We start from the raw sequence: 27,994 nt of genomic DNA on the forward strand, positions 1-27,994 counted from the left end.
GGTGACATCCTCAGTGCTTGGGAGCCTCCTGTGAAGCGCTTCTGTGATCTTTCCTCCGGCATTTATAGTGGTTTGAATCTGCCGCTTCCGGTTGACAGTTCCTGCTGGTCGGTATATCGGATCCAGGTCGATGTGCTTATTGATTGAATCTGTGAATGAGTGTCGTGCCTCTAGGAATTCCCTGGCTGTTCTGTGTTTGGCTTGTCCTATAATAGTATGTCCTATAATAGTAGTGTTGTCCCAGTCGAATTCATGTTGCTCGTCATCTGTGTGTGTGGCTAGCCACAAAACGACACGACCAGCAATCCTTAGTAGCCACACATGCAGATGACAAGCAACATGAATTTGACTGGGACAACACTACTATTATAGGACAAGCCAAACACAGAACAGCCAGGGAATTCCTAGAGGCATGGCACTCATCCACAGATTCAATCAATCAAGAAGCATATCGACCTGGACCCAATATACCGGCCACTGCAATGGACAGCTAGAACTGACCACCGGAAGCGGCAGATTCAAACCATTATAAATGCCGGAGGAAAGATCACAGAAGCGCTTCACAGGAGGCTCCCAATCACTGAGGATGTCACCTAGATAGGGAACGAAACGTCTGCAACACAAATTCCAGCTCGGCGAACAGAACCACAACAACGAGCACCCGATCTACAAATCTTCTCACAGACTTTGATCGCAAAGGAATGTTTGGGGCCAACAGGAAGCCAATTGTTTGGAGTAGCTTTTAACAATGGAAAGGTACATGTTCAATTGTATTCATTACGTAGGAAGAAGTCAAGAGTTTTACTAACTCATGCGTAACTTACAATTCAGACATCAATGGGATAACTAAATGACAAATTGCATTTAATTATTTCATTGCTAAAAGACAGGGTTCCCAAAGAATATTCTGTATTGTGGAGGCCAACAATAATAAAAGGGAATGAAATCAAAATACAAAGCATTGAAGACACTCAGTAGGTGAATGCACAACTAGTAGGTAGAGTTTAAATTTCAAATCCTTGTTTCTTCATTGGGAGCCAAATATCAGAGAAACTGAGAGTATGGCAGAAAATGAGGTTTAAACCAATAATGACCAGGGAGATGGGGAATAAGTAAATAGGAAAGCAAAAGGATAGGGGAGTGCAGGAACAGTTGGAAAACCAGAAAGGATAGGGGAGTGCAGGAACAGTTGGAAAACCAGAAAGCTGTGAGGAAGTGATTAACAGGAGAGAGTTTTCAGCTTATCTATCTTGTTTTTGTAGGCCTCGTATCAAAAAATAAATTGGAACATTTGGACAGCTACGTTAAAATGCACGCAAGCAACTAGAGGTGGTCATTCGGTTCTTAATGACTGTGATGCTCTCGTGAGACAATCCAGTTGCAGCAGGTAATCGGGAGCCTAATGAAATGTGGGCTCTTATGTCATGGACGTTGGAGTATAAAATAGTAGGGAAGTCTCACTGGAGCTGTACAAGGTGCTGCTGAGACCACATCTGGACTAGAGAGAGCAGTTTTGGTCCCATTGTTTAAGGAAAGATATTACTTTAGAGGCAGTTCAGAGAAGGCTCACTAGAATGATCCCTGGAATGGCGGGAATGTCTTTATCAGACAAGGTTGAACAGGTTGGATCTCTACTCATCGGAATATTATTCACACAAATTTTTTTTAAAGCTGACAGGATTTTGCATTTGGTTGATAGCAAAACTGGCACAGTTATAAAAACCATATATATATTGTCACGTTTTACTGGGCAAGTGGTTAAATTGAAATCCTGTGAAATGCAAACCGTGTAGTATCAATTCAAGTGTTAAAATTTCACAGATCAAACAGACAAGAAGTTCAAAAGGTATGTCAATTCTTTTATTCAAAATTTGAACAGCAACAGGCACATATCAAAATATGAATATGGCATCTCGACCAACAACTTGGTAATGTCCCTAAGCTTAATATTGAAGCCTTGACATCTCAAAGATGGCTGTTACAACAAATTGTAAACAAAATTCTTTTAAACAGTCCTGAAATACAAGTTAACTAAAAAAAAAGAGAAAAGCACCAAGTTTGTTTCACTGGAAAATGCCAAACCTAATATACAGTTTTGCTTTACTGTACATAATCAACAACTACTTAAAACATTGTAAAATACAAAATGGAATGTTTGAAGTTTAAAATAACATCCATAACTTTATCCTACAAAGGGTTCATCTTTTCACATCAAACGAGGCCCACAGGGGAGTAACAATTCACTCGCAAAAAGATTGAGGAACAATGCACATTCCAAAATTAAAACAGATTTGGTCACTTAGCTTTGTGCATAGTTTTAAGGCATCTATAGCAATGTTAAGAATTTTTCTTCAATCTGGCTACACAGATGTCACATTTTGAAGAAATCTAAATGGTGAAAGTGGTATTTGTTCGCATATATTTATTCTTAGGTACCACGATCACACGCTCCAGAAACACAGGCAAAAATCCTGAGCTGATCCTTGTAACAGTTTACTGCCACTATCACTAAGTGCAGTTCATGCATGAAAACCACACGTTGGCTTCACCCGCTAATCTGTTTTTCTATTTCTTCAAATCTCCCCCCAAAAAAAGGCAAAGGCCAGCAGCACTCTTGTTCCAGATTTGCTGAAGTAAAGCTGGTTGTGGTCAGAGATGAAGGCTGGATTCACAGTGCACTAAAGGAACACCATGGCAGAAGAGAGGCTTCCATGGGAACGTAAATGGCATCACAAAGATTAAAATTGAGCTGCAGCATTTATTTTGTTCTATCTTCTTACCAAATAGCATTTCTGAATTTTGTGGCTCCTTTTCCACTATGCTTCAAGGCAAGAACCAGAACCAAAAAGTATCAAAAATACAGCATTGTAAACAAATCTCTGAGGCAGAAAAGGACTGGCTTCTTTGCATGCATTCAGTCACTCAAAAATGGTGGGAAGAGAACAAAAGCTCATCTTTGTACCAACATCAGAAGATTTTCACTAAGTTCATATTTTAGCCATCTAAATAAAAAGAAACCACAGAAAACCCCAAGTGCAGAAATTCTAAATATCAGTCTGTTTTACAAATATTCAAAATAACCGTTGATAAATGGCACTTTCTGGGATGCTGTCATCCTCCTTTCTTCACTCCCTTCAGTTTGGCCACCACTGTAGTTTACGTGCTCAATGTCTCACAAAAGCCAACTGAGGTATTTGTGTATTGCTTTATGTTCAGGCCTAGCAAGGGGCAAAGAAGCAATATGATGCTTTGAAAAAAGCATGGAATTACATTAGCATTGGCACGGATACACATGCAACTGTGACAGTCAGAGCCTGCAAATGTATCTCAATTCCTCCCCCCCCAACCCGAAAGCATCATCACATTTGCATTCCACTGAAGAGGCAGAAAAGTAATTGTCCGCTTCATGGAACCAGTTAGGTGGGTGGGATAAAATAATTCGTGGCTTTCCTGAGGTAATAATTCAGTCCATTTCTGCTCAAATAAAATCAGTATCATCTCCACCTTGGGATTGTTCCTGCAGTAATCCTTTCCAGCTAGCATTATTCAAGCTAAGGTGTCCAAGCATGGTCTGTGACAGTGTTGTGTTGGAGAATCGAGACCATTCCACAAAAAGAGGTTTCGCTACGTAAGTGATGAAACCTAGTGTACAAAATACAATTATAATTAACCACAGTAATATATTTTAAACAGACATGTTCACAGAATCCCTACAGTGTGGAGGCAGGCCATTCAGCCCATTGAGTCCACACCAATCCTCCCACCCAGACCAAGTCCCCTACTCTATTCCTGTATTCCTGCATGGCTAAGCCATTTAATCTGCATCCCCATGGACACTACAGGCAATTTCCTATGGCCAATCCACCCAACCTGCGCAACTTTGGACTGTGGGAGGAAACGGGAGCACCCAGAGGAAACCCACAGAGAATTGCTAACTCCACACAGACAGTCGAGTGTGCAATCGAACCCAGATCCCTGGTGCTGAGGGCAGCAGTGTTAACCACTGAGCCATTCTTGTGGAGGTTTTATATAATGAGAATTAGCATCCAGCATTATTTTCTCTGAAGTAATGAAAATCAATGCCATAAGCAAGGAATTTGACATTTACTTCAACAAAGTTTGAAACACTCCTATTGGTGAGTTACTCTACAGAGTGTCGGTGTGGACTTGTTGGGCCAAATCTAATCTAATCTAATGATTTTAGAAAACATTTTCAACTACACTTCTGACACAAACACATTATCAATGTAAAACAAAAATCAGGTTGTTACAGTAATACTGATACTATTGTTAGAACCCTCGCTGATTATTCGTTAGTTTGAGTTTAATTTTTTATCAATTTTCATTTGGAGACGTTAATGAAACATTGAGATGACATCACCTTTGAAAAGTGGGCAGCAGCTTTAAAAACAGAAGCCAGAATAAGCAAGCTGCTTTTTGTTAATGAGGTTAGACCTGGAGGTTAACTGCAGGTTGGATCTTGATCAAAATATTCTCGAGGCATTGTCATGAGGGAAGAGCATTGTGTTTAAACAGAGAGCAGAAGTTGGCTATTAATGAGTTCAGTATCTGGGAACTGGTTCCAGCAAGTCTAGAAGAGAGTAAAAAATGAGGTCTGCAGATGCTGGAGATCACAACTGCAAATGTGTTGCTGGTCAAAGCACAGCAGGCCAGGCAGCATCTCAGGAATACAGAATTCGACGTTTCGAGCATAAGCCCTTCATCAGGAATAAGGAGATGCTGCCTGGCCTGCTGTGCTTTGACCAGTCTAGAAGAGACCTAATGCTCAACCAGGTGGCCAATACTGAACGGTGAACAGAGAGTGGTCAGAGTTTGAATGGATTTTCAGACTGTTTTCTATGGCCAGGATTTGCCATTATCTTGGCTAAGGGTGAGGATGGGAGCGTTTGGAAACGAGAGCCTCATCAGTCCTCGCCAACAAGAAAGTGAGGCAAGTCAAGTGTGAAATTGGTGAGCGGGCAAGCTTTTTGGCCAATCAGGTACCATGACAGAATGTCCAATCCCCATCTGACACTGCCAGCCAATATGAAGCAACCAGCAAAGGGCCACAGCAGGTTAAAACGGCCATTGAAAGGGATATGGGAAAATCAATCAGAAGAGGTTTTACCTTTCATAAAGGGAAAGCAGCTGGTCAGCATCAATGTAGGCACACTGAACCTAGAAGTGGGGATGTTGGCAGTAACTGGGTAAATGACAAACAGGCTGAATAATTACTTTGCCTCAGTATTTTCAGTAGAAAGGTGGATAGCTTGTTGAAAGTTAAAGGAAACTAATAGTGAATCGGAGACAGGGACTGAATAAAATTAATTTAAGTAAAACTTTGAAATTAACAGAACTAAAGAACGACATACGTCCAGGACCTGACATTCCCATCTGAGGGGGTTCAAGGAAGGAGGGGAGCATATTGTAGATGCTTTATCTCAAATCTTTCAGTGGGTTGGCTAGTTCAGTTGGACGGATGACTGGTTTACAATGCAGAATTATGTCAGCAATGTGGGTTCAACCTCCTGCATCAGCTGAGGCTTCTATAAAGATTCCTCCTTTTCAACTTCACCATTCACATCTCTCTCTAATGAGTAATCAGTCCTATGGTCCTCTGGGATATGGCAACATAAGTTTTATAATCTTTCAGAATTCCCTAGATACAGGAGTCATCCCTCTAGATTGGAAAATTACATCACTCCACTTCTTAAGAAGGTTAAAAAGGAAGTGAGAGACTTACAGACCAATTATCAAGCATGGGGTAAGTGAACACCATAAAAGTTTCCAGTTAATCAGAGACAGCCAGCATGGATGCCTGTCAAACCTCACGGAAATGTCTGAAGTGACGACCAAGGTAGTGCACAGGGGAATGTCTATGGTTGTGGTTTATATGGACTTCAAGGAGGCATTTAAGAAAGTCCCACTAGCAAACAGAACTGTCGGCAAATTGTTGACATGGTTGGGAATTGGTTGACCTGTGTTTGGGCCTCCGTTATTCACATTATTTGTTAATGACTTTCACTGGAGTGTCAGAGGCTGGAGTGGAAGGTGAGGACCCGGGGTTTCTGTTCTTTTTGCGGTTGGAGGGGTGGGGTTGCGTGGAGGTGCAGGGAGTGGATGAGATGCATTGAAAGGCATTATCGACTATGTGGGAGGGGAAATTGAGGTCTTTGAAGGAGGACATCTGGTGTGTTCCTGTGGTGGAATTGGTCTGCCTGGGAGCAAAAACAGCAGAGGCGGAGATCCACACCACCAACCTCTGAATACATCACAACATCCTCCACCATTTCCGCCACCGACAAGCAGAGCCCACCACCAGAGATATATTTCCCTCCTCTCCCCTATCTGGTTTCCATAAAGACCATTCCCTCCGTGACTCTCTTGTCAGGTCCAAGTCCCACCCAACAACCCACCCTCCTCTCCTGACACCTATTCCTGCAATCACAGGAATTGCAAAACCTGCACTCACACCTCCCCCCTTACCTCCACCCAAGGCCCCAAAGGAGCCTTCCGCATCCATCAGAGTTTTACCTGCACTTCCACACATGGCATTTATTGTATTTCTTGCTCTCGATGCAGTCTCCTCTACACTGGGGAGGCAGGATGCCTACTCACAAAGCGCTTCACAGAACATCACCGGAACACCCACACCAACCAGCCCTACTGCCCCATGGCCAAACACTTAAACTCCCCCTCCCACTCCGCCAAGGACATGCAGGTTCTCGGCCTCCTCCATCTCCAAACTCTCACCACCCGATGTCTAGAGGAAGAATACCTCATCTTCAGCCTTGGGACCATCCAAACATACTGGATCAATGTGGATTTCACCAGTTTCCTAATTTCCCCTCCCTCCTCTGCCCTAACCTTCCAATTTGGCACTGCCCTCATGACCTGCCCATCTTCCTTCCTATTTGTTTGCTCCACACAACCCCCCCCCCCCCAACCCATCACCATTACCTCACCTTCTTCTACCTACCGCAGTCTCAGCTATCTTCCCCCCAGCCCCACCCCACTCCCATTTATCTCTCCACCCCTGAGGCTCCCAGCTTCATTCCTGAAGTCTCTTGCCCAAAACGTCAATTCTCCTGCCCCTTGGATACTGCCTTGTCCAGCACCCCATGCTCGACTCTGATCTCTGACATCTGTAGTCCTCACTTTCTCCTAGAGTAAGTGTAGGGCCAATCAAAGATAATAGTGGGAAGTTGTGCATGGAGTCCGAGGAGATCGGGCAAGCGCTAACTGAATATTTTTCGTCAGTATTCACACAGGAAAAAGACAATGTTGTCAAGGAGAATACTGAGATACAGGTTACTAGACTAGACTAGACAGGATTGAGGTGCATAAGGAGATGGTGTCAGCAATTTTTAAAAGTGTGAAAATACATAGGTCCCCAGGGTGGAATGGGATTTTCCCTAGGATTCTCTGGGATGCCAGGGAAGAGACTGCACAGCCTTTGGGTTTTGAACTTTATGCTGTCATTGTCTACAGGAATCATGCCAGAAAACCAGAGGATAGCAAAGGTAGTAGAGACAAGCTTGGTAATTATAGACTAGTGAGCCTTACTTTGGTTGCGGGAAAAGTGTTAGAAAAAATTGAGATAGGATTTATCATCACCCATAGAGGAATACGCTGATGAGGGATAATCAACATGGTTTTGTGAAGGGTAGGTTGTCCCTCACAAACCTTAGAGTACTTTGAAAAGGTGACCAACAGGTAAATGAGGGTAAAACGGTTGATGTGGTGTATATGGATTTCAGTAAGGCATTTGACAAGGTTGCCCACGATAGAGTATTGCACAAAATGCAGAGGCATGGGATTGAAGGTAAATTAATGGTTTGATCAGAAACTGGTTAGCTGAAAGACAGAGGGTGATGGTTGATGGGAAATGTTAATCTTTGAGTTCAGTTACTAGTGGCGTACCGTAAGGATCTGTTTTGGGTGGGGGCCACTGCTGTTTGTCATTTTTATATGCCTTCATCCAGGTCATTTATAAGGATGGGTTAGTAAATTTGCAAAACGACACTAAGGTCGATGGAGTTGTGGAGAGTGCTGAAGGATATTGCAAGTTACACAGTGACATAGATAAGCTCCAGAGCTGAGTTGAGAGGTGGCAAGGGGAGTTTAATGCGAAAAAGTGTGAGGTTATTCACTTTTGAAGGAGCAACAGAAATAATGAGTATTGGGCTAATGGTCCAAGTAAGTGCAGAAGTTAGATCTGTCAAAGCCAACTACTTTTGTTATCGACCAGGCCAGACCCACTCAAAACATTTTGAGGAAGCCCAGAAGCTAACTTTTCTCGTTGTTTTAGGCAGATGGAAGGTGAATATTTCTGGAGCAATGTAGCTGGTCAAACCAATCAATCAGTTTTAAACTAAATAGAATTTATTTACACACAAACAAAAGAAAACTGAATTTAGAATAGCATAACTATTTGAAAACCCAATCAACACAAAAACGCAACTGAACAGCTGTTCTGATTTCCTGCAGCATTCTATAACACACCCCTTGGCAAAAAGGTAAATTCAAACTGGTTTTTACAGGAGAGAGATGTTTTTACAGGTTTTACAGACACAGATACAGAGAGGGAGAGAGATACAGAGAGGGAGAGAGAGAGACACACACACACACAGAGACAGACAGACAGACACACGGGATCAACATGGAGCTATTTCTTCGGGTCCCCAGCGAAAATTTTACCCAAAACTAGAAATAAACTGAACTAGGAGAACTGGCTACTTCCTTTTCATTGTACAAGTGTTTTTTTAAAAATCCTGAAAGCCTTTTCTGATTATTGATTTAGGCAGCATCTGTTAGCCATTATTAAAGTAGCCAGTTCAGATATTTCAGCATCTCTGCCTTTATGAGACTCTCGAAAATAAAGAAGGATAGAATAACCTTGTAAAAAGAGCAGCATCATCACACTATTATTTTATTGACACTTATATCACTCACCTATTTGAATATTGGCTACAGTTTCTGTATGGCGGTCACACAACTGACTTATATCTAGTTTATGCTTCCTTTCAATATCCCCTGAAAAGAAAAAGATTTTAAATGCATATCCACTGATGATATTAAAAATTTCAAACATTACCCTTTTTAACGCATTACTCTACCAAAGTGAACATTCTACATTTTTTTGTTACTCATATTGGTTTTACACAAGAATGAAGCACTTGACAAATTATACAAAAGCCAATAAACCTTGCATGCAATATGCATTTTTTTCTGAATTGCTTTATCTTATAATGTTGAAGTTCATTAAAAAATAAACAAAGTGACTTTTTTCTGTTTATAATCTTTTCTTCAAAAAAATCACACACAAGTTTAGCAGACCCTGTACATTGGTGCAAGTGTTGCTAAGTCTGTTCACACAAAGATCAGCAATTTAAAGCACAAGTTAGCAGCTTCCCCTTCCCCAAGGGTTCAGTTGCCTCCGCAGGATAGCCAGACTCATGGATGTAAGTTAGCTTTCTGAGATAAAAGGTTCGTTTTCAGACGTTTTGTCACAATAACGAGGTAACATGCTTAAGGATGATATAATCCTACAGGGTTGCTCCTAGTGAGCTTTCAGGGAAGACTGGCATTAACTCAAAACTGCTCCTTGGAGATAGTCTGATCATGCAGGCTAGGTGCAGTAGTGCTCAGCAGAATCCCTGAGATACTAAAGAGTTAATTTGCCCTACTGACCTGCAGGACATTGGATGTCCCAAGGCTAGGGTGGGATGCTTGTGACTTACAGATAGATGGTAAGAAATTTACATGATCATTTCCTATTATTCAGAGCCATTTACATGGCCATTTCCTTGCCATTCAGAGCCATTTACATTGTCATCATCTCGCTTTCAGAAATCAATAAGAACATTACAGTTGGAATTTGACTACTCCCTGTAGTTAAAATATACTCCACAATGACCTGAAGGAGCAGTGCTCCCAAATAAACCTGTTGGATTATAACCTAGTGTTGTGAGATTTTTAATGTTAAAAAAATTATTTGCAACAGACTTGACCATTAAGGGATAATTTGCACGATACTGTTTCTGGAGATGATGTGGTCACTGCATTGTGTCTTGAGTGGCATGTGACTGTGGGGGAGTGACTGGGGATTGCCTTGTGGACATTACTGACTACAATGAGATTTTGTATAAAGGAAGATCTGTTTCCTTTGTTCAAGAAGAGCTTTGAAACGACCCTGTAAGCCCTGCAAGGTGTGTGTTTAAAGTTCCTCCAGAAAGTTTGTACTGTACTGTACTTAATTAAATCTTGGTTGTTCACAGAAGTTGGCATGTTGTAGTTGCATCAAGTGTGTAAGAATCTCAGGAAAAAGAACATAACACCCCAAGTAAAATCCTTTTTGGTCAGTCCTCATCATCTTAAGATATTGTTCCAGCTCACTTCCATGTGGGATTTGAATTAACAATATTCCAACTGGGTCTGTGGCATAGAATTTATAGGTATTTTTAATCAAGATGTTCAACAGATTATGACACACTTCTTAAGCAAGTGGTATTTGAACGTGGACTTCCTAGCCCAGAGGCATGGGCATTAGTGCTGCATCACAAGAACTCTAGAAGTAAGATAGATCTATTTGAAACTCCTCTTTTGAAACTCAGCAATCAATTAGCTTTTCCAAACACCTACTCATTTGGTATAGTTAATAATTTGCCATAAATCTAATGAAATCAATGAAATAATTTCAAATACATTGTTTTACATTTACTGACTGCACATAATGATTTACTCGGTTCACCAAATTAACAAGGCAGATGGCTCCAGATTCTGATTTTTCCCCATTCTATTCCATTGTAATACTCCTCCAGTTTTGAGCTCATTCACCAACCATGAGATGAGATGAAGCCACAAATGACATTTTCAATATTCAGACGTTCAAAACACAACTAATGTTGAACTGCATAGGTCCCAAAACTAAGCCCTGTAGGTAAGAATGTTGTAGAATTCTGAAAAGGATAATTGATTTTACTTTCAGTATTATCTGTTAAAAAGTGCTTTAAAATGTGACAGTTTATTCCATGTACCTTGATGGAAGAACTCCTGGGTTACCTTTTCACTCCATTGCTTACTCAACTCCCAAGGCCGGCATGGGTTACTGATATCTGCACATTTCAATGCTATCTGTAACGAGAACTAAAGTCATTAGCTTATGATGGTGGTTGTTTTTACTGTATTATCTTGCATTAGCTCACTGTTTTAAGCAAGCTTTTTGGTACACAATTCCTATCATTTTATAGTTAACAATTGCTATTTGTTATCTTAGGCAAGAAATGACCATTCGTTGCAATAACAAGTCTTTTTCAAACACTAGTCAACAATGAACCTTACCAGTGCAATTTTCACCAAAAATATCTTCAATACCTAACAAGTGATAAAATAAAATACCAAAATACTTAATTCTAGAGATAGTAATGGAGTTGTCACATGCTCAAGAATGTTTGATTGTCTTATTCGGTTACCATTCAGAAGGACAAGGTGAAGACGAGGATGAGATATGGTCAGAAACGAAGATGGGAACATTTAAAGAATGAAGTAAACATGTACAGGTATCATTGGATGTTATTAAAGAACATGCAATTGTAAAATTGAACTTCCTAGTATTATTTAAGCATGGGGGATTAGGATCAATAACAAATAAAAGCAAATACTGTAGAGGCTGAATATCTTGTGTAAAAACAGAAAATGCTGGAGAAACTCAGGAGGTCTGGCATTTGTGGGAAGCTGCAAAACTAAACCAACTGTTTAAAACAAAAATGTTAAATATGCACTTTTCCTTCTTTTTCAGTTCATTTATTGGGCAAGGATATCACTGATATGGTCAGCATTTATTGCCTAGGTTGCCCTTGAGAAGATCCTGGTATAATCATGTGGTTGAACTGCTGAAGTCTATGAACACAGGCAAGAGTTCCAGGATTGAGACAAAGTGTTGATGAAGCAACAGGCAATATAGTTCCAAGTCATGTGGTGTGAGACATGTGATTTGCAGGAATGCTTGAAGATAGTGGTATTCCCATGTATCTCATAGATGGAGGAAATGAAGGAGACCTCAAGTGTCTACAGTGCATTTTATAGACTGCACACACTGCATGGCTGGTGTAATGACAGTGGAGGGGTAAGTGTTAAGATGGTTAAAAGGGTGCCAATCTAGTGGCTACCTGGTTTTAACTTTAATCTTCTCCAGTATTGCAGATGTTCACTCATCTATGCAAGTGGGGATTATTTAATTGACAATGATTGGCAACTTGTAGCTGTTGTCAGGCTTTGGAAAGTCAGCTAATGAGTTACTTGTCACAGAATATTCAGCATTTGAATTACTCTTGCAGCTACTATTTTAATTTGGCTGATTCATTAAGCTTCTGCTCAAAAGTAACACACAGAATGACAATAGTGGGAATACAGCCTTTAGCTGATAGATTTTTTTTTCTTTGATGATGATCATTGCCTCCCATTTGCATGATGAAATTCAAGGTTGATAGGCATTGGCCTGGTGGTATTAGCACTAGACGATTAACCCATAGACCTAGAAACTGTTTGAGGATCTGGGTTCCAATCTTGCCAATTTGAATTCTATAATAATCTGGAAATGAGAGTCTAATGACGACCATGGAATCATTGGTAGTGCCAGTGACCCCCAGTCAATATGGCTTCATGAAGAGGAAACCTATAATTAGTAAAAGGTCACAGGGATCAGAGCAGATGCTCTGATTATTTACAATTTATATTACTGACTCAGATGAGGGAAGTGAATATCCTCGCCAAGTTTGCAGATGACACAAAAATAGGAAGGAAAGCAAGTGATGAAGATCACAAGAAATCTACAGAGGGATACAGACAGTTGAGTGTGCAAACTTGGCAGATAGAATACCATGTGGAAAAATGTGAGGCGACACATTGGTAGGAAGAGGAATTGAATATTATTTAAATAGGGAAAGACTACAAAAAGGCAACATTAAAGGGATCTGGGGGTCCTCATACATGAATCAAATGTTAGCACCTGAATTCAACAGGGAAGGCAAATGAAATAAACAAGTAACTGAGGTTGCTTGAAATCTGAAATAAAAACAAAAACAGAAATTACTGAAGAAACTCAGCACGTCAGGCAGTATGTGTGGAGAGAAAACAGAATTAAGGTCAAGTCCAGTGACAATTTTTCAGAACTGACAGATGGAATGTTGGCCTTTACTTCAAGGGAATGGAGTATAAAAATTGAGAAGTCTTGTTAAAACAATCAAGATGCTATCCAGAAAACATAGAAAGTACAACACTTTGGTCCCCTTATCTAAGGAAAGGCACATTGCCTTTGAGGCTGTTCAGAGTAATTTCTGGGATGAAAGATTCTCGGTATGGATAGATTTTCTTATGTGCAATTGAGTAGATTTGACTTGTATTCACTGAAGTTCAGAAAACGGAGAGGTGACTTTACTGAAACATAAAATTATTAGGGGTTTGACGGGTAGAATGTGGAGAGGTTGTTTTGCTTTGTTGGGAGAAGTCGAGGACCACCTTAAGCATAATCTCAGAATAAGTGGTTGCCCATTTAAGACAGCGTTTAAGGAATTATTTTTTCTGAGGACAGTCAAGCTGTGGAACACGTAACCGTAGAGTGTTGTTGAAGCTGGGTCATTTAAAGTTTACTCAAGGCGGAGAGATTTTTAATTAGTTAGGGAATGAAGAGATTTGAGGAAGAGTGTTCATAATCACACTGAATGGTAGAGTGGCTGACTGGACTGAATGGCCTACCTCTCCTCTCTGTATTATGGTCTCATGGTTAATTATCAGAATAAGCCTGAATTTTATCTTGATTTTGCTGCACATGGATATGGAATGTTTATGTACGTACAGCATTTGGTTCCATTCAAAACTCATCACAATCAATGAACATCTCCTCTTCTGACTTTATGAAGATGGGAAGGTCATTGATAGAACAGATGGTCAGACCAAGGATCTTGTTATTCATCATTAATAATGATTAAGAATACATTATTAGTCCCTTAGCAATGTCCTGTCACTGAGATAACTGACCTCCAACAATCTTAACCATCTTCTTTTATACTAGACATGCCTTCAGCCAGTGGAGAGTTTCCCCGATTCCTATAGATTTAAAATGTTACTCTGGCTCCTTGATAACCAGCCAAATGCTGCATTGATGTCAAGGACAGTCACTCTCACCTGAGCTCAGGAATTCGGATCCTGAGTCTGTTCCTGACCACAATGAAGTCTGGGCTGAGTTGTCCTAGCAGAGGCCCAACTGAGCACTGGTGAGTAAAGTGGTGCTTTATAGTCAAAGATATTGTCAACTGTGCTATTTTACAATGATTGAAGAGTAGAATAATGGACCATGGAGTGGATCTCTCCTGCTTTGTGTGGACATAACATACCAAGCAATGTTTTACTTTGTCAGGTCACTAATGAAGAGGAGGCTAGTTTTAGAATACTTTTCAGCATCTGGGAAGCTGTCAGAGCTCGTGGCCCACGTTGTGGCCAGTGTCTGCGGTCAACTCAAATGAATCTGTACAGAGGTTCATCCCCAAGAAAAGAAAGATTATCCGGGGAGGGATTAGACAGCCATGGCTGTCAAAGGAAGTCAGGAAATGTATTAAAGAAAAAGAGATCCTATAAAGTGGCCAAGAGCAGTGGGAAATCAGAAGATTGGGAAGTCTACAAAAACAAACAGAGGATAACAAAGTGAGAAATAAGGAAGGGGAGAATCAAATATGAAGGCAGGCTAGCCAGTAATATTAGAAATGATAGTAAAAGTTTCTTTCAATACATGAGAAACAAACGACAGGCAAAAGTAGACATTGGGCCACTTCAAACTGATGCTGGAAGCCTAGTGATGGGAGATAAGGAAATAGCAGGAGAACTTAACAAGTACTTTGCGTCAGTTTTCACAGTGGAAGACAGGAGTAATATCCCAACAATTAAAGGGAGTCAGGGGGCTGAGTTGAGTATGGTTGCCATTACAAAAGAGAAAATGCTAGAAAAGCTAAAAGGTCTTAAATTTGATAAATCTCCTGGTCCCGATGGGATACATCCTAGACTTCTGAGAGAGATGGCTGAGGAAATAGCGGAGGCATTGGTTGAGATCTTTTAAGAGTCCCTGGAGTCAGGAAAAGTCCCAGATGATTGGAAGATGGCTGTTGTAACCCCTTTGTTCAAGAAAGGATCAAGACAAAAGATAGAAAATTATAGGCCAATTAGCCTAACCTCGGTTGTTGGTAAAATTCTAGAATCCATCATTAAGGATGAGGTTTTTCAATTCTTGGAAGAGCAGAGTCTGATTAGAACAAGTCAACATGGATTTAGTAAGGGGAGATCATGCCTGACAAACCTGTTGGAATTCTTTGAAGAGGTGACAAGTGGGTTAGACCAGGGAAACCCAGTGGATGTGGTCTATCTAAACTTCCAAAAGACCTTTGATAAGGTGCCACACGGGAGGCTGCTGAGCAAGGTGAGGGCGCATGGTCTTCGAGGTGAGCTACTGGGATAGATTGAGGATTGGCTGTCTGACAGAAGGCAGAGAATTGGGATAAATGGTTCTTTTTCGGAATGGCAGCCGGTGACAAGCGGTGTCCCGCAGAGTTCAGTGTTGGAGCCGCAGCTGTTCACTTTATATACTAATGATCTGGATGAAGAGACTGGGGGCATTCTAGCAAAGTTTGCCGATGATACGAAGTTAGGTGGACAGCCAGGTAGTACTGAGGAAGTGGGGAGGCTGCAGAAGGATCTAGACAGTTTGGGAGAGTGGTCCAGGAAATGGCTGATGGAATTCAACGTGAGCAAATGCGAGGTCTTGCACTTTGGAAAAAAAGAATAAAAGCATAGACTACTTTCTAAACGGTGAGAAAATTCGTAAAGCCAAAGTACAAAGGGATCTGGGAGTGCTAGTCCAGGATTCTCTGAAGGTAAACGTGCAGGTTGAGTCCGTGATTAAGAAAGCGAATGCAATGTTGTCACTTATCTCAAGAGGGTTGGAATATAAATGCACCGTTGTGCTACTGAGACTTCATAAAGCTCTGGTTAGGCCCCATTTGGAGTACTGTGTCCAGTTTTGGTCCCCACACCTCAGGAAGGACATACTGGCACTGGAACGTGTCCAGCGGAGATTCACACGGATGATCCCTGGAATGGTTGGTCTAACATACGAGGAGTGGCTGAGGATCCTGGGATTGTATTCATTGGAGTTTAGAAGATTATGGGGAGATTTCATAGAAACTTACATGATAATACATGGCTTGGAAAGGGTGGATGCTAGGAAATTATTTCCATTAGCCGAGGAGACTAGGACCTGTGGACACAGCCTTAAAATTAGAGGGGGTCAGAAATGCGGAGACATTTCTTCAGCCAGAGAGTGGTGGGCCTGTGGAATTCATTGCCGCAGAGTGCAGTGGAGGCCGGGATGCTAAATGTCTTCAAGGCAGAGATTGATAATTCCTCGAGACATCAAGAATCTAAGGGCTACAGGGAGAATGCAGGTAAGTGGACTTGAAATGCCCATCAACCATGATTGAATGGCGAAGTGGACTCGATGGGTCAAATGGCCTTACTTCCACTCCCATGTCTTATGGTCTTAATCAAACTTGCTCAAGATTAGCATTGGTCGCACCGAGGACTTCAGTGGAAGGCCAAAATTAATCACCTTTATGCAGCATTTCTAGATGAAGATGGTTATGAATGCTTTTGCCTGGTTTTAAACAAGATAGACTCCACCATCAAAAATGGGAAGTCTCCTCTCATTAGTGATTCAGTTATCTATCACTTTTCATGAGTGGATGTAACAGGGTAAACTCTGTTGGTTGACAGATGCATCCATACATGCAGCTTCCATCAGTTAGTTTGCCTGGAGTTGTGGACTTACCAAATTAACAACTTGTTTTTAACATGCACCTAGTGTTCTATTATTCACATAGTTTAGGTTTGGTCATCTGGCTTAATGGTAGAGAGACAGAGAAACAATTGTAGTCAGATTGTGGTCAGATGTAGTCAAACGACTGTTGATGTCCAATACTTCCTCGGAAGGCCAATTTTGAGCTGCTAAATCTGTTTTTAAGTCTATTCCATTTGGCACAGTAATTGTGATAGAGTCCTCAGCAGGAAGGTGGAATCTCAGTTTCACAGAGACTGTGGTGGTGGTCATTCCACCCAACAATGTCATGGGCAGATGCATCTGCAACAGGTGGACTACTGATGTTGCGTAAGGTTCTATGTCATAGTGATTCTTTTAACATAGGCCTAGTCTGGCAGTAAGTACTTCAGAGTTTGGCTACCTTGGCTTGCAAAGGTGCTGTTGAGCACTTGGTTATGTAAAGTGAAATCTCCCATGCTAAATAAATTGTGTCCCTGCTACACACTGCTTTGGCAAACTATTTGTGAACATGGAGGAGCATTGATTCATCAGCTATAGGAGGACGGTATGTTGCAATGTCATCTTGGTGGGCATGCAGCACAGTGGAAGAATACAGCAAGCCAGCCAGCATCAGAAAGTGGGGAAGTCAACGTTTCGGGTGCAACCCTGAAGAAAGGTTACATCCGAAACCTTGACTTCTCCATCTCCTGATGCTGGCTGGCTTGCTGTGTTCTTCCAGCATCCTGCTTGTCTACCTTGGATTCCAGCATCTGCAGCTTTTTTTTGTTTCTGATACAATGTTACCTTGGCCTTCTTTGACCTGATGACATATGATTTCATGCAGCTATTCTCCTGTGACTGAACGCCACACAGATAACACTTCTGCTGGGTTAGTGGTGGAGGATGTTGGCACCCTGACTGAAAAGGATAATTCACTGAACATGATTTGCTTGACTATTTTGTGTAACAGCTTTTCCGACTTTGATAAGTCACCATATGTTAGCTAGAATGACTTTGCAGGGATATCTGGGCTGGATGTGGCTTTGTCAGTTGCAGTGCTATGGTTGAAGCCAAATACTCTCTTTTTTAAATTATAGCAGTGTGATACAATGGAGTGTTCGCTAAACCATTCCAAAGTCCAAGAAATCAATCATATCATTTGACTGAATTTGGAATCACGTATAGGTTAGAACAACTAGACAGCAGATCAACTTTAGGAATATAGTGAAGCACATGCGTATTTACAATGGCTGGCCAGTAAATTTCATGGTCACTATTACTGATAAGCTTTTTATTCCAGATTTATTAGACAATTCTTCAATTCACTAGTTCCCACAGAAGAAGTTGAACTCACATCCCTGGTTATTTGTCCAGACCTTGATTGCTGATTCAGTAATAAACATTATGCTACAGCTAACATAGTCAATTTTTCTAAAATATTCTGATAAATGTATTCATTTCTACTAAAAAACATTTGAGTTACATTACAATTTCAGACATATAGTAACAAAATACTATTTCCCCATCAAGAATTAGCAGCAACTAAAATATATCAAGTTAGCTGCAGATTTAATACATATATATTTGTTGGGATAAGATAGTGTCCATCAATATAACTATTCAAGGGGGAGGCAGGATATATTCGATTAAGTCTGTCCTTAGTGGAGTTTTGATCAGGGTGATGTAACAGCTTAAAATATGCAACTGTTGACAGTTTGAAAAAAGGTTACCTGAAGCATGAAATGTCGATGACCTGCTTCATCTAAACACAAGTCACTCCTGTCCAAGTGAGTTCGGAACTGCGACAGAAACTCATTTTGGCGGGTTATGTCTGTGGCTAGAATTAGGGATCCCAACTGGCTTTCCATTTCATAGCTTTAAACAAAAAAAAATAACATTTTACAAAAGTGAAACATACTAAGTACCATGATAGCATTCTAGGGTACTTTACAGAGATAGAGCTGACAAGATGTGAAAGTTTTGGATCTTTGCACTTCAGAATTTGACTGTAGAGGTAGATTCTAATCATTTCGACATCCTTCAAATACCACTAGGTATAAAGGACAGGGAGTCAATGCTGTCAAAACCTTAATATGTTGAACAGCTGAGCCACACAATGCAGACAGATTTGCCCATTTATGCCCAAAAAATCTTAGAAGTCTTTTAAGAATTTGCCTTTATTTCTATAATACCTTAATCAGTATCCTCCAGAAAAGAATTTTCAAATCTTCTCACCACTAAGCATTCCGTTGTAAGTTTGCTTGCTGAGCTGGCAGATTTGTTCTCAGATGTTTCGTCACCATGTTAGGTCACATCATCAGTGAGCCTCTAGTGAAGTGTTGATGTTCTTTCCTGCTTGCTATTTAGGTGTCTTAGTCTGTTGTGATGGGTGATATCACTTCTGCTTCTTTCTCTGAGAGGTTAGTAAATGGGGTCCAAATCAAAGTGTTTGTTAATGGAGATCTGGTTTGAGTGCCAGACCTCTAGGAATTCCCATGCATGCCTTAGTTTAGCTTGTCCCAGGATGGATGTATTGTCCCAGTCGAACTGTCTGTATGTATGGATACTAATGATTGTGGATCATGTCTTTTGGTGCTCATGTATCCTAGTGGCAAGATTCCTGCCCACCTGTCCAATATGTTGTTTGCTGCAGTCCTTGCAGAGTATTTTGTATATGATGAGCAGTCTGCTGGTTATTGGTAATGGGGCCCTTTAAATTCATCAGGAATTGTTTCAATGTGGTGGTAAGTTTGTGGGCTACCATGATGCCGAGGGACTGGAGTAATTTGGTCATCAACTCCCAGATGTCTTCAATGTATGGCAAGGTGGTTCGAGTTTCTGGGTGCATTGTGTCTTCTTGTGTAGGTCTGTTGTATAGGAATTGGTGGACTGCGCTTATTGGGCACCCACTGTTCCTGAATATGCTGTATAGGTGTTTTTCATCGGCTCCTCTTAGTTCCTGGGTGCTGCAGTGTGTTGTGGCTCGTTTAAATACTGTCCTGATGCAGCTCCATTTGTGGGTGTTGGGATGATTGATCCTCTAGTAGAGTATCTGGTCAGTGTGTGGCTTTCCTGTAAATAATGATCTGTTGTTCTCGCTTGGCTTTACATTCTATCATGACATCTAGGAAGGGGAGTCTGTTGTTGTTCTATTTCTCTATGATGAACCTTATACATGTAAGGATGTTGTTTATGTGTTTGTGGGTTTCTTCTAATTTGTTGTGTTTGATGATGATAGAGATGTCATCCACATAGTGAACTCAAAGCTTGGGCTGAATCGTGGGAAGGGCTGTTTGTTCTAAACTCTGCATTACTGCTTCTGTTAAGAGTCTTGATACTGGTGATCCCATAGGCATCCCAGTGTGTTTGTAGGTTGTTATCATTGCAGTTGAGTGGGTTGTGAGACACAGGTCTACTGGGGGGTGGGGGGGGGGACAGAGACAGAGAGAGACTTGTTGCCAGACGGTGATCAGATGTAGTCTAACTACTGATGTCCTATAATACATCAGATGGCCACTTGTGAGCTGATAAATCTGTTTAGGTCTATTCCATTTTGCACAGGAATTGTGACAAGAATTCAGGAAAGCAGAACCTTAACACCTTCAAAGACACCAAGCTAGAGGACGACAAGGTCATGGTTTCCTTCGATGTGACGGCCCTGTTCACACCAAGGAACATCACCCTAGCCAAAGAAACACTGGCCTCACAGCTAGACAAACAAAGGACACAAACACCTGACAGCACCAAATCCATTAGCAAGGACAGCATCCTCAAACTAGTAGACCTGTGCCTCACAACCCATTCACTTTCAATGACAAGACCGACAAAAAAAATCAATGGGATGCCAACAGGATCACCAATATCAGAACTCTTAGCAGAAGCAGTTATGCAGAGGTTAGAACAACCTCCTCCCCAAGGTCCAGCCCAAGCTTTGGATCCACTAGGTGGATCACACCTTAGTCATCATGAAACTCAACAAATTAGAAGAAGCTCACAAACACATAAACAACATTCTTACCGATAAAAAGTTCGCCAAAGAGGAGAAGAACAGACTCCCCTTCCTAGACGTCATGATAGAATACAAAGCCAAGGGAGAGCTACAAACCACTGTTCACAGGAATGCCAGACACACTGACCAGATACTCTACTAGAGGATCAATCATCCCAACACCCACAAATGGAGCTGCATCAGGACATTATTTAAACGAGCCACAATACACTGCAGCATCCAGGAACTAAGAGAAGCCAAGAAAAAAAAACACCTGTACAACCTATGTAAGAACAACGAGTACCCGATAAGCCAATTCCTAAACAACAGACCGAAACAAGAAGGCACAACATGCCCAGAAACTCTAGCCACCATACCATACATTGAAGACATCTGGGAGATGACGACCAGACTACTCCAGCTTCTCCACATCATGGTAGCCCATAAACCTACCACCACACTGAAACAGCTCCAGATGAATCTAAAAAGATCCTGTACCAACAACCAGCAGAACGCACATCATATACAAAATACTCTGCAAGGACTGCAACATTATACTGAACAGGCGGGTAGGAATCTAGTCACCAGGATAGAACCTAGAACATAGAACAATACAGCACAGAACAGGTCCTTCGGCCCACGATGTTGCGCCAAACATTTGTTTTAGCTTAAGTACCTATCCATGTACCTATCCAATTGCAACTTAAAGGTCACCAATGATTCTGACTCTGCCACTCCCACAGGCAGCACATTCCATGCCCCCACCACTCTCTGGGTAAAGAACCTACCCCTGACATCCCCCCTATACCTTTCACCTTAAATTTATGTCCCCTTGTAACACTCTGAAATACATGAGCAACAACTAGCCATCAAAAGACATGACCAACTATCACAAATATCCATACACATAGACGAAGAGGGACACCAGTTTGACTAGACAATACATCCATCTTGAGATGGGCAAAACAAAGACACGTGTGGGAATTCCAAGAGGTTGGCTAACATGGTGCCACTGTTTATGAAGGCTGGTAAGGACAAGCCAGGAAACAATAGACCAGTGAGCCTGACTTCGGTGGTGGGCAAGTTGTTGGAGGGAATCCTGAGGGACAGGATGTACATGTATTTGGAAAGGCAAGGACTGATTAGGGATAGTCAACATGGCTTTGTGCGTGGGAAATCATGTCTTACAAACTTGATTGAGTTTTTTGAAGTAGCAAAGAGGATTGATGAGGACAGGGTGGCAGATGTGATCTATATGGACTTCAGTAAGGCATTTGACAAGGTTCCCGTTGGGAGACTGATTAGCGAGGTTGGATCTAATGGAATATAGGGAGAACTAGGAATTTGGTTACAGAACTGGCTCAAAGGTAGAAGACAGAGGGTGGTGGTGGAGGGTTGTTTTTCAGACTGGAGACCTGTAACCAGTGGGGTGCCACAAGGATCGGTGCTGGGTCCCCTCCTTTTTGTCATTTACATAAATGATTTGGATGCAAGCATAAGAGGTACAGTTAGTAAGTTTGCAGATGACACCAAAATTGGAGGTATAGTGGACAGCGAAGAAGGTTACCTCAGATTACAACAGGGTCTTGACCAGATGGGCCAATGGGCTGAGAAGTGGCAGATGGAGTTTAATTCAGATAAATGCGAGGTGCTGCATTTTGGAAAAGCAAATCTTAGCAGGACTTTTACACTTAATGGTAAGGTCCTAGGGAGTGTTGCTGAACAAAGAGACCTTGGAGTGCAAGTTCATAGCTCCTTGAAAGTGGAGTCACAGGTAGATAGGATAGTGAAGAAGGCGTTTGGTATACTTTCCTTTATCGGTCAGAGTACTGAGTACAGGAGTTGGGAGGTCATGTTGCTGCTGTACAGGACATTGGTTAGACCACTGTTGGAATATTGCATGCAATTCTGGTTTCCTTCCTATCGGAAAGATGTTGCAAAACTTGAAAGGGTTCAGAAAAGATTTATAAGGATGTTGCCAAGGTTGGAGGATTTGTGCTAAAGGGAGAGGCTGACCAGGCTGGGGCTGTTTTCCCTGGAGCATCAGAGGCTGAGGGGTGACCGTATAGAATTATGAGAGGCACGGATAGGGTAAATAGTCAAAGTCTTTTCCCTGGGGTCAGGGAGCCAGGACTAGAGGGCATAAGATAAGGGTGAGAGGGGTAAGATATAAAAAAGAGACCTAAGGGGCAACTTTTTCACATAGACGGTGGTATGGGTATGGAATGAACTGCCAGAGAAAGTGGTGGAGGCTGTTTCAATTGCAACATTTAAGAGGCATTTGGATGGGTATATGAATAGGAAGGGTTTGGAGGGTATGGGCAGGTGGGACTGGATTGGGTTGCAATGTCTGGTCGGCATGGACAGGTTGGACCGAAGAGTCTGTTTCCATGCTGCACATCTCTATGACTCTGTGACATCATTTACCAACCTATTAGAAACAGTACCAAAAGTGATATCACCCATCACAACAGACGAAGACAGATAAATAGCAAGCCGGACAGAACACCAGTGCTTCATCAGAGGGTCTGTGATGATACTACCCAGCATGGTGATAAAATGTCTGAGAACAAATCTACCAGCTCAGTGAGCAAACTTTCAACCTAATCCAAAACCTGTGCTACAAACCTCCCAAACTGCAACCTAAGTAGTATTTTGGCATTAAGAGATGCAATTACATAAATGGCAAATACAAAGCAGGGTATGTAGGAGAATGGAATTTGTTGTTGGATCTAGGCCATCTGTCACAATACTGGGGTCAAATGTTCCAAGCAGTTATACTGTTTAGATCAGATTGAGACATTAGAGCCCTCTCTGTTCAGCATTCTGGTGGAGGTTCTGAAGCGGGAAGTGAAATGTCTCATCAATAGAGAAAGAAAGGGGCAGAATTTTACCTGTCCCACTCAGGCATATTTTAACAGCTGGACCATAAGCCAAAAGGTATCAGGTTGGTAAGTGAAAAACCTCCCCCATCTGTGTGACCTTGCGAGACTCAAGTTGCAGCAAACAGCGGATTTGAACAGTGAAGTGCCCACTTGTGGACAGACTTACAAGGATGTTGCCAGGGTCGAAGGATTTGAACTATAGGGAGGCGCTGAACAGGTCGGGGCTGTTTTCCCTGGAGTGTTGGAGGCGGAGGGGTGACCTTGTAGAGGTTTATAAAATCATGAGGGGCATGGATAGGGTAAATAGGCAAAGTCTTTTCCCTGGGATCGGGGAGTCCAGAACTAGAGGGCATAGGTTTAGGATGAGAGGGGAAAGATATAAAAGAGACCTAAGGGGCAACTTTTTCACGGAGAGGGTGGTACGTGTATGGAATAAGCTGCCAGAGGATGTGGTGGAGGCTGGTACAATTGCAACATTTAAGAGGCACTTGGATGGGTATGTGAATAGGAAGGGTTTGGAGGGATATAGGCCAGGTGCTAGCAGGTGGGACTAGATTGAGTTGGGATATCTGGGTCGACTTGGACGGGTGGACAGAAGGGTCTGTTTCCATGCTGTACATCTCTATGACTCTATGAGGATGTCACAGCGATCGTCCCAGCAAGGCAAGTACCTCCACTAAAGACAAAGCTGAAAGATACTTGGCAGTGGTTCACCAGCAGCTGGCTGGGGTGTCCATGTGACTACTTTTCCCTTATTTACTTTTCCCTTTTGGATAGCAAAAAAGGTTACCTCAAAGTACAAAGTGATTAGATGGGCCAATGGGCTGAGGAGTGACAGATGCAGTTTAATTTAGATAAATGTGAGGTGCTACATTTTGGAAAAGCAAATCAGAGCAGAACTTATACACTTAATGGTAAGGTCCTGGGGAGAGTTGCTGAACAAAGGGACCTTGGAGTGCAGGCTCAGAGTTCCCTGAAAGTAGAGTCACAGGTAGATAGGATGGTGAAGGTGGCATTTAGTATGTTTTTCCTTTTCTGGTCAGAGCATTGAGCATAGGAGTTGGGATGTCATGTTGCAGCTGTACAGGACATTGGTTAGGCCGCATTTGAATTAATGCGTGCAATTCTGGTCTCCTTCCAATCGGAAGGATGTTGTGAAACTTGAAAGGGTTCAGAAAAGATTTACAAAGATGTTGCCAGAGTTGGAGGGTTTGAGCTATAGGGAGAGGCTGAATAGGCTGCAGCTGTTTTCCCTGAAGCATCAGAGGCTGAGGGGTGACCTTATAGAGATTTATAAAATCTTGAGGGGCATGGATAGAATAAATAGACAAGGTCTTTTCCTTGGTTTGGGGGAGTCCATATGGCATAGGTGAGACGGGAAAGATATAAAAGGGACCCAAGGACAACTCTTTCATGCCGAGGAAGGTGCATGTATGGAATGAGCTGCCAGAGGAAGTGGAGGAGGCTGGTACAATTACAACATTTAAAAGGCATCTGGATAGGTATATAAAAAAGAAAGGTTTACAGGGATATGGGCCAAGTGCTGGCAAATGGGACGAGATTAGGTTAGGATATCTGGTCAGCACAGATGAGTTGGACTGAAGGGTCTATTTCTGTGCTGTGCATCTCTATGACTCTAATTCAGGGATGGGAGGATCTTTGACTAGGTCAGCATTTACTGTCCTGGAGAAGGTGGTGCTCAGCTGCAGTTCTTGGGACGTAGGAAGGAAGTTCCAAGATTTTGACCAACAATGAGCTGATGGCAATATAGTTCTGAGCCAGGATGATGAGTGGCTTGGCGAAGAACGTGCAGGTGGTAAAACACGACACATTCTTCTTGGCGATGCAGACTGTGGTTTGGAAGGTGTTTCAGTAAAGAGCCTGAGTGAGTTGTTGCAATGCATCTTGTAGTCAGCACATTGCTGTAACTGCATTGGTGGTGAAATGACTAAATATTAAAGACAGTTGTGGTACCAATTAAGTGGGCTTGTTTTGTCCTGGACGGTGTTAAACTAGGGTGTTCTAAGAGCCACATCCATCCAGGCAAGTGGGGAATATTCCATCACATCACAGCTTGTACCTTGCAGATGGTGGACAGGCTTTGGGAAATCAGGCGGAGAGTAACTCATCACACAATTTCTAGCCTCTGACCTGCTCTTGTAGCCACAGTATATATATGACTGGTCCAGTTCAGTTTCTGTTACGAACTAACGTCTGTGATTTAAAAGTTGGGAATTCTGTGATGGTGGTGCCATTGAATGTCAAAAGGGTGATTAGTCAACCACCACCCCCTAGTCAGAGTCATCAGGAGCAGCTGCCACAGCGTTAATTACAATCATCCTTTGATGGGAGTTTCCATCCACAATAGTGGCCTGGGAGCTGTGACAATTTATATGAAGAAATGAAATGTCTTCAGAAGGCAGCGGCTAACTGAAGTGGCAGTGACAACGTCTGCCAATGGACTGCATCCTTCAGATTAAGCTTCAGGAAGCCTACCTTCCTTAATTGGATTGCGGATACAAAGGCAACCAGTTAGGAAGTTGTCTCCCATACAACTGTGTTTGTGGGTGTGCTGCCAGCAAGTGAGAGGTCAGTAACCAGAAATAATCAAGACCAGGATTTATAGTCAGTAAGATTAGAGTTAGAAACTCAGTTTAGGATCAGACGCCAAGATTTCACTTGGACTGATGCTGTCTCAGAATATGTCTGGGAAGGGCCATGGAGGTCATGGTTAGGCCACTAGATTTATGACTGAATCAATAATAATGTTGGCTTTTTCAGTATGTAACAGGAGGTAATTTCCACTCGTTTGATACTGAATGTCAGACATAAGCCTTTGGCACTGAAATGTCCAGAGACATGTGCAAGAAAAATAAACTTCTATAGCTCTCCTTTTCAATTTTTGAAGATGTAATACATTGAAAAGTTGGAAAAATTGTCAGATGTCTCAGATTAAATTCCCTTTCTAACAGCATTGTACATATAACTTTGCAGAGACTACAGTTGTTCAAGAAGTTAGCTCACCACCATCTTCTCAAGAGTAATTAGGGATGGGCAACAAATGCCACTTCAGCCAGTGAAGCCCCCAATGAATGAATTTTCAAAAAACAAGATCAGAGATGAAAATTAAAGTTGTTTTAAAGAAAAAGTCAACTTTACATAGACTTAAAAATTGCTGGATCTATGCACTAATTACTTGGAAATTAAGAATGAGAGTCATTTCCGAACATGCACTGAATAAACTAAGCAACTAACTCAGACGTAATCAAATTTATGAAGAGAATATTGAGCAAAACATCAAATACACACATTTCCTCAACTGCAAGATGTGAAAATAATTTGGATTCCTGGAGTACGCACACTGCTGATCTCCAATGATGGTTTTCTAACACCGAGATATTCTGTGAGTGAAAGGAAGATTATTAGTGGTTATAGAAAAACAGAACTTCAAATTAATCTCATTTCTAAAAGATTAAATCTTAGAAAGAGCAGTTTCTGTGATACTTTAAAATATCCTGTTTTCCAATCTAAATTCTCTCTCAATTCCTTGTCAATAAATATCTCCAAAAGCACAATAAAGTTATTCTTTTGAAGAACCAGTTATGGTTAACTAGTAAAATGACAATGCCCTGAGATTCTACATCATCTAGACAAAGTCAGGGTTAAAAGTTAAAAATCACAACACCAGGGTATAGTCCAACAGGTTTATTTGGAAGTACTACCTTTCAGAGCACTACTCCTTTATCAAGTAGCTGAGGAACAGGATCATAAGACACAGAATTTATAGCAAACGATCACAGTGTCTTGCATGCAACCGATGTGTTATATTGAATCAACCTAGATTGCTGTTAATCTAGGTTTGTTTAATATATTGCATCAGTTACACACATGACACTGTGATCTTTTGCTATAAATTCTGTGTCTTATGATCCTGCTCCACAGCTACCTGATGAAGGAGTAGTGCTCCAAAAGCTAGTACTTCCAAATAAATCTGTTGGTCTACAACCTGGTGTTGTGCAATTTGTAACTTTATTCACCCCAGTCCAACACTAGCACCTCCAAATCATAACGTCAGAGTGAACATTACGAAATGAACATTTTTTGAAAAAAAAAATCAAATTGAATCTGAAACACACCGAACAGATTCATTTCTGTAACCCTTCATACGTAACACTACTGTATAATAGTTTGAGAATGTGACAACATAAAATCATAGATTCATGGCAATCTAAAACACTATTTATGAATTCACGTTCCACA

The 27,994-nt window shown here is 41.6% G+C and overlaps 1 protein-coding gene across 3 annotated transcripts in view; it reads right to left on the reverse strand.

Annotated features, from left to right (window-relative positions):
• Positions 1–1,853: 1,853 nt before the first annotated feature.
• Positions 1,854–27,994, reverse strand: part of pde7a (phosphodiesterase 7A) — a 158,541-nt gene continuing 132,400 nt past the window's right edge. For all 3 annotated transcript variants that reach the window (XM_060822676.1, XM_060822677.1, XM_060822678.1), the window contains 5 exons: positions 27,044–27,135; positions 18,592–18,736; positions 11,040–11,136; positions 8,956–9,036; positions 1,854–3,642 (listed from right to left, as the gene is read on the reverse strand). In XM_060822676.1, the coding sequence (XP_060678659.1) occupies positions 3,479–3,642; positions 8,956–9,036; positions 11,040–11,136; positions 18,592–18,736; positions 27,044–27,135 (579 nt within the window). In that variant the 3' untranslated portion in view covers positions 1,854–3,478. The remainder of the gene's footprint in view (positions 3,643–8,955; positions 9,037–11,039; positions 11,137–18,591; positions 18,737–27,043; positions 27,136–27,994) is intronic.

This window comes from Hemiscyllium ocellatum, chromosome 4 (assembly GCF_020745735.1).
Source record: "Hemiscyllium ocellatum isolate sHemOce1 chromosome 4, sHemOce1.pat.X.cur, whole genome shotgun sequence".
NCBI classification, from domain to species: domain Eukaryota; kingdom Metazoa; phylum Chordata; class Chondrichthyes; order Orectolobiformes; family Hemiscylliidae; genus Hemiscyllium; species Hemiscyllium ocellatum.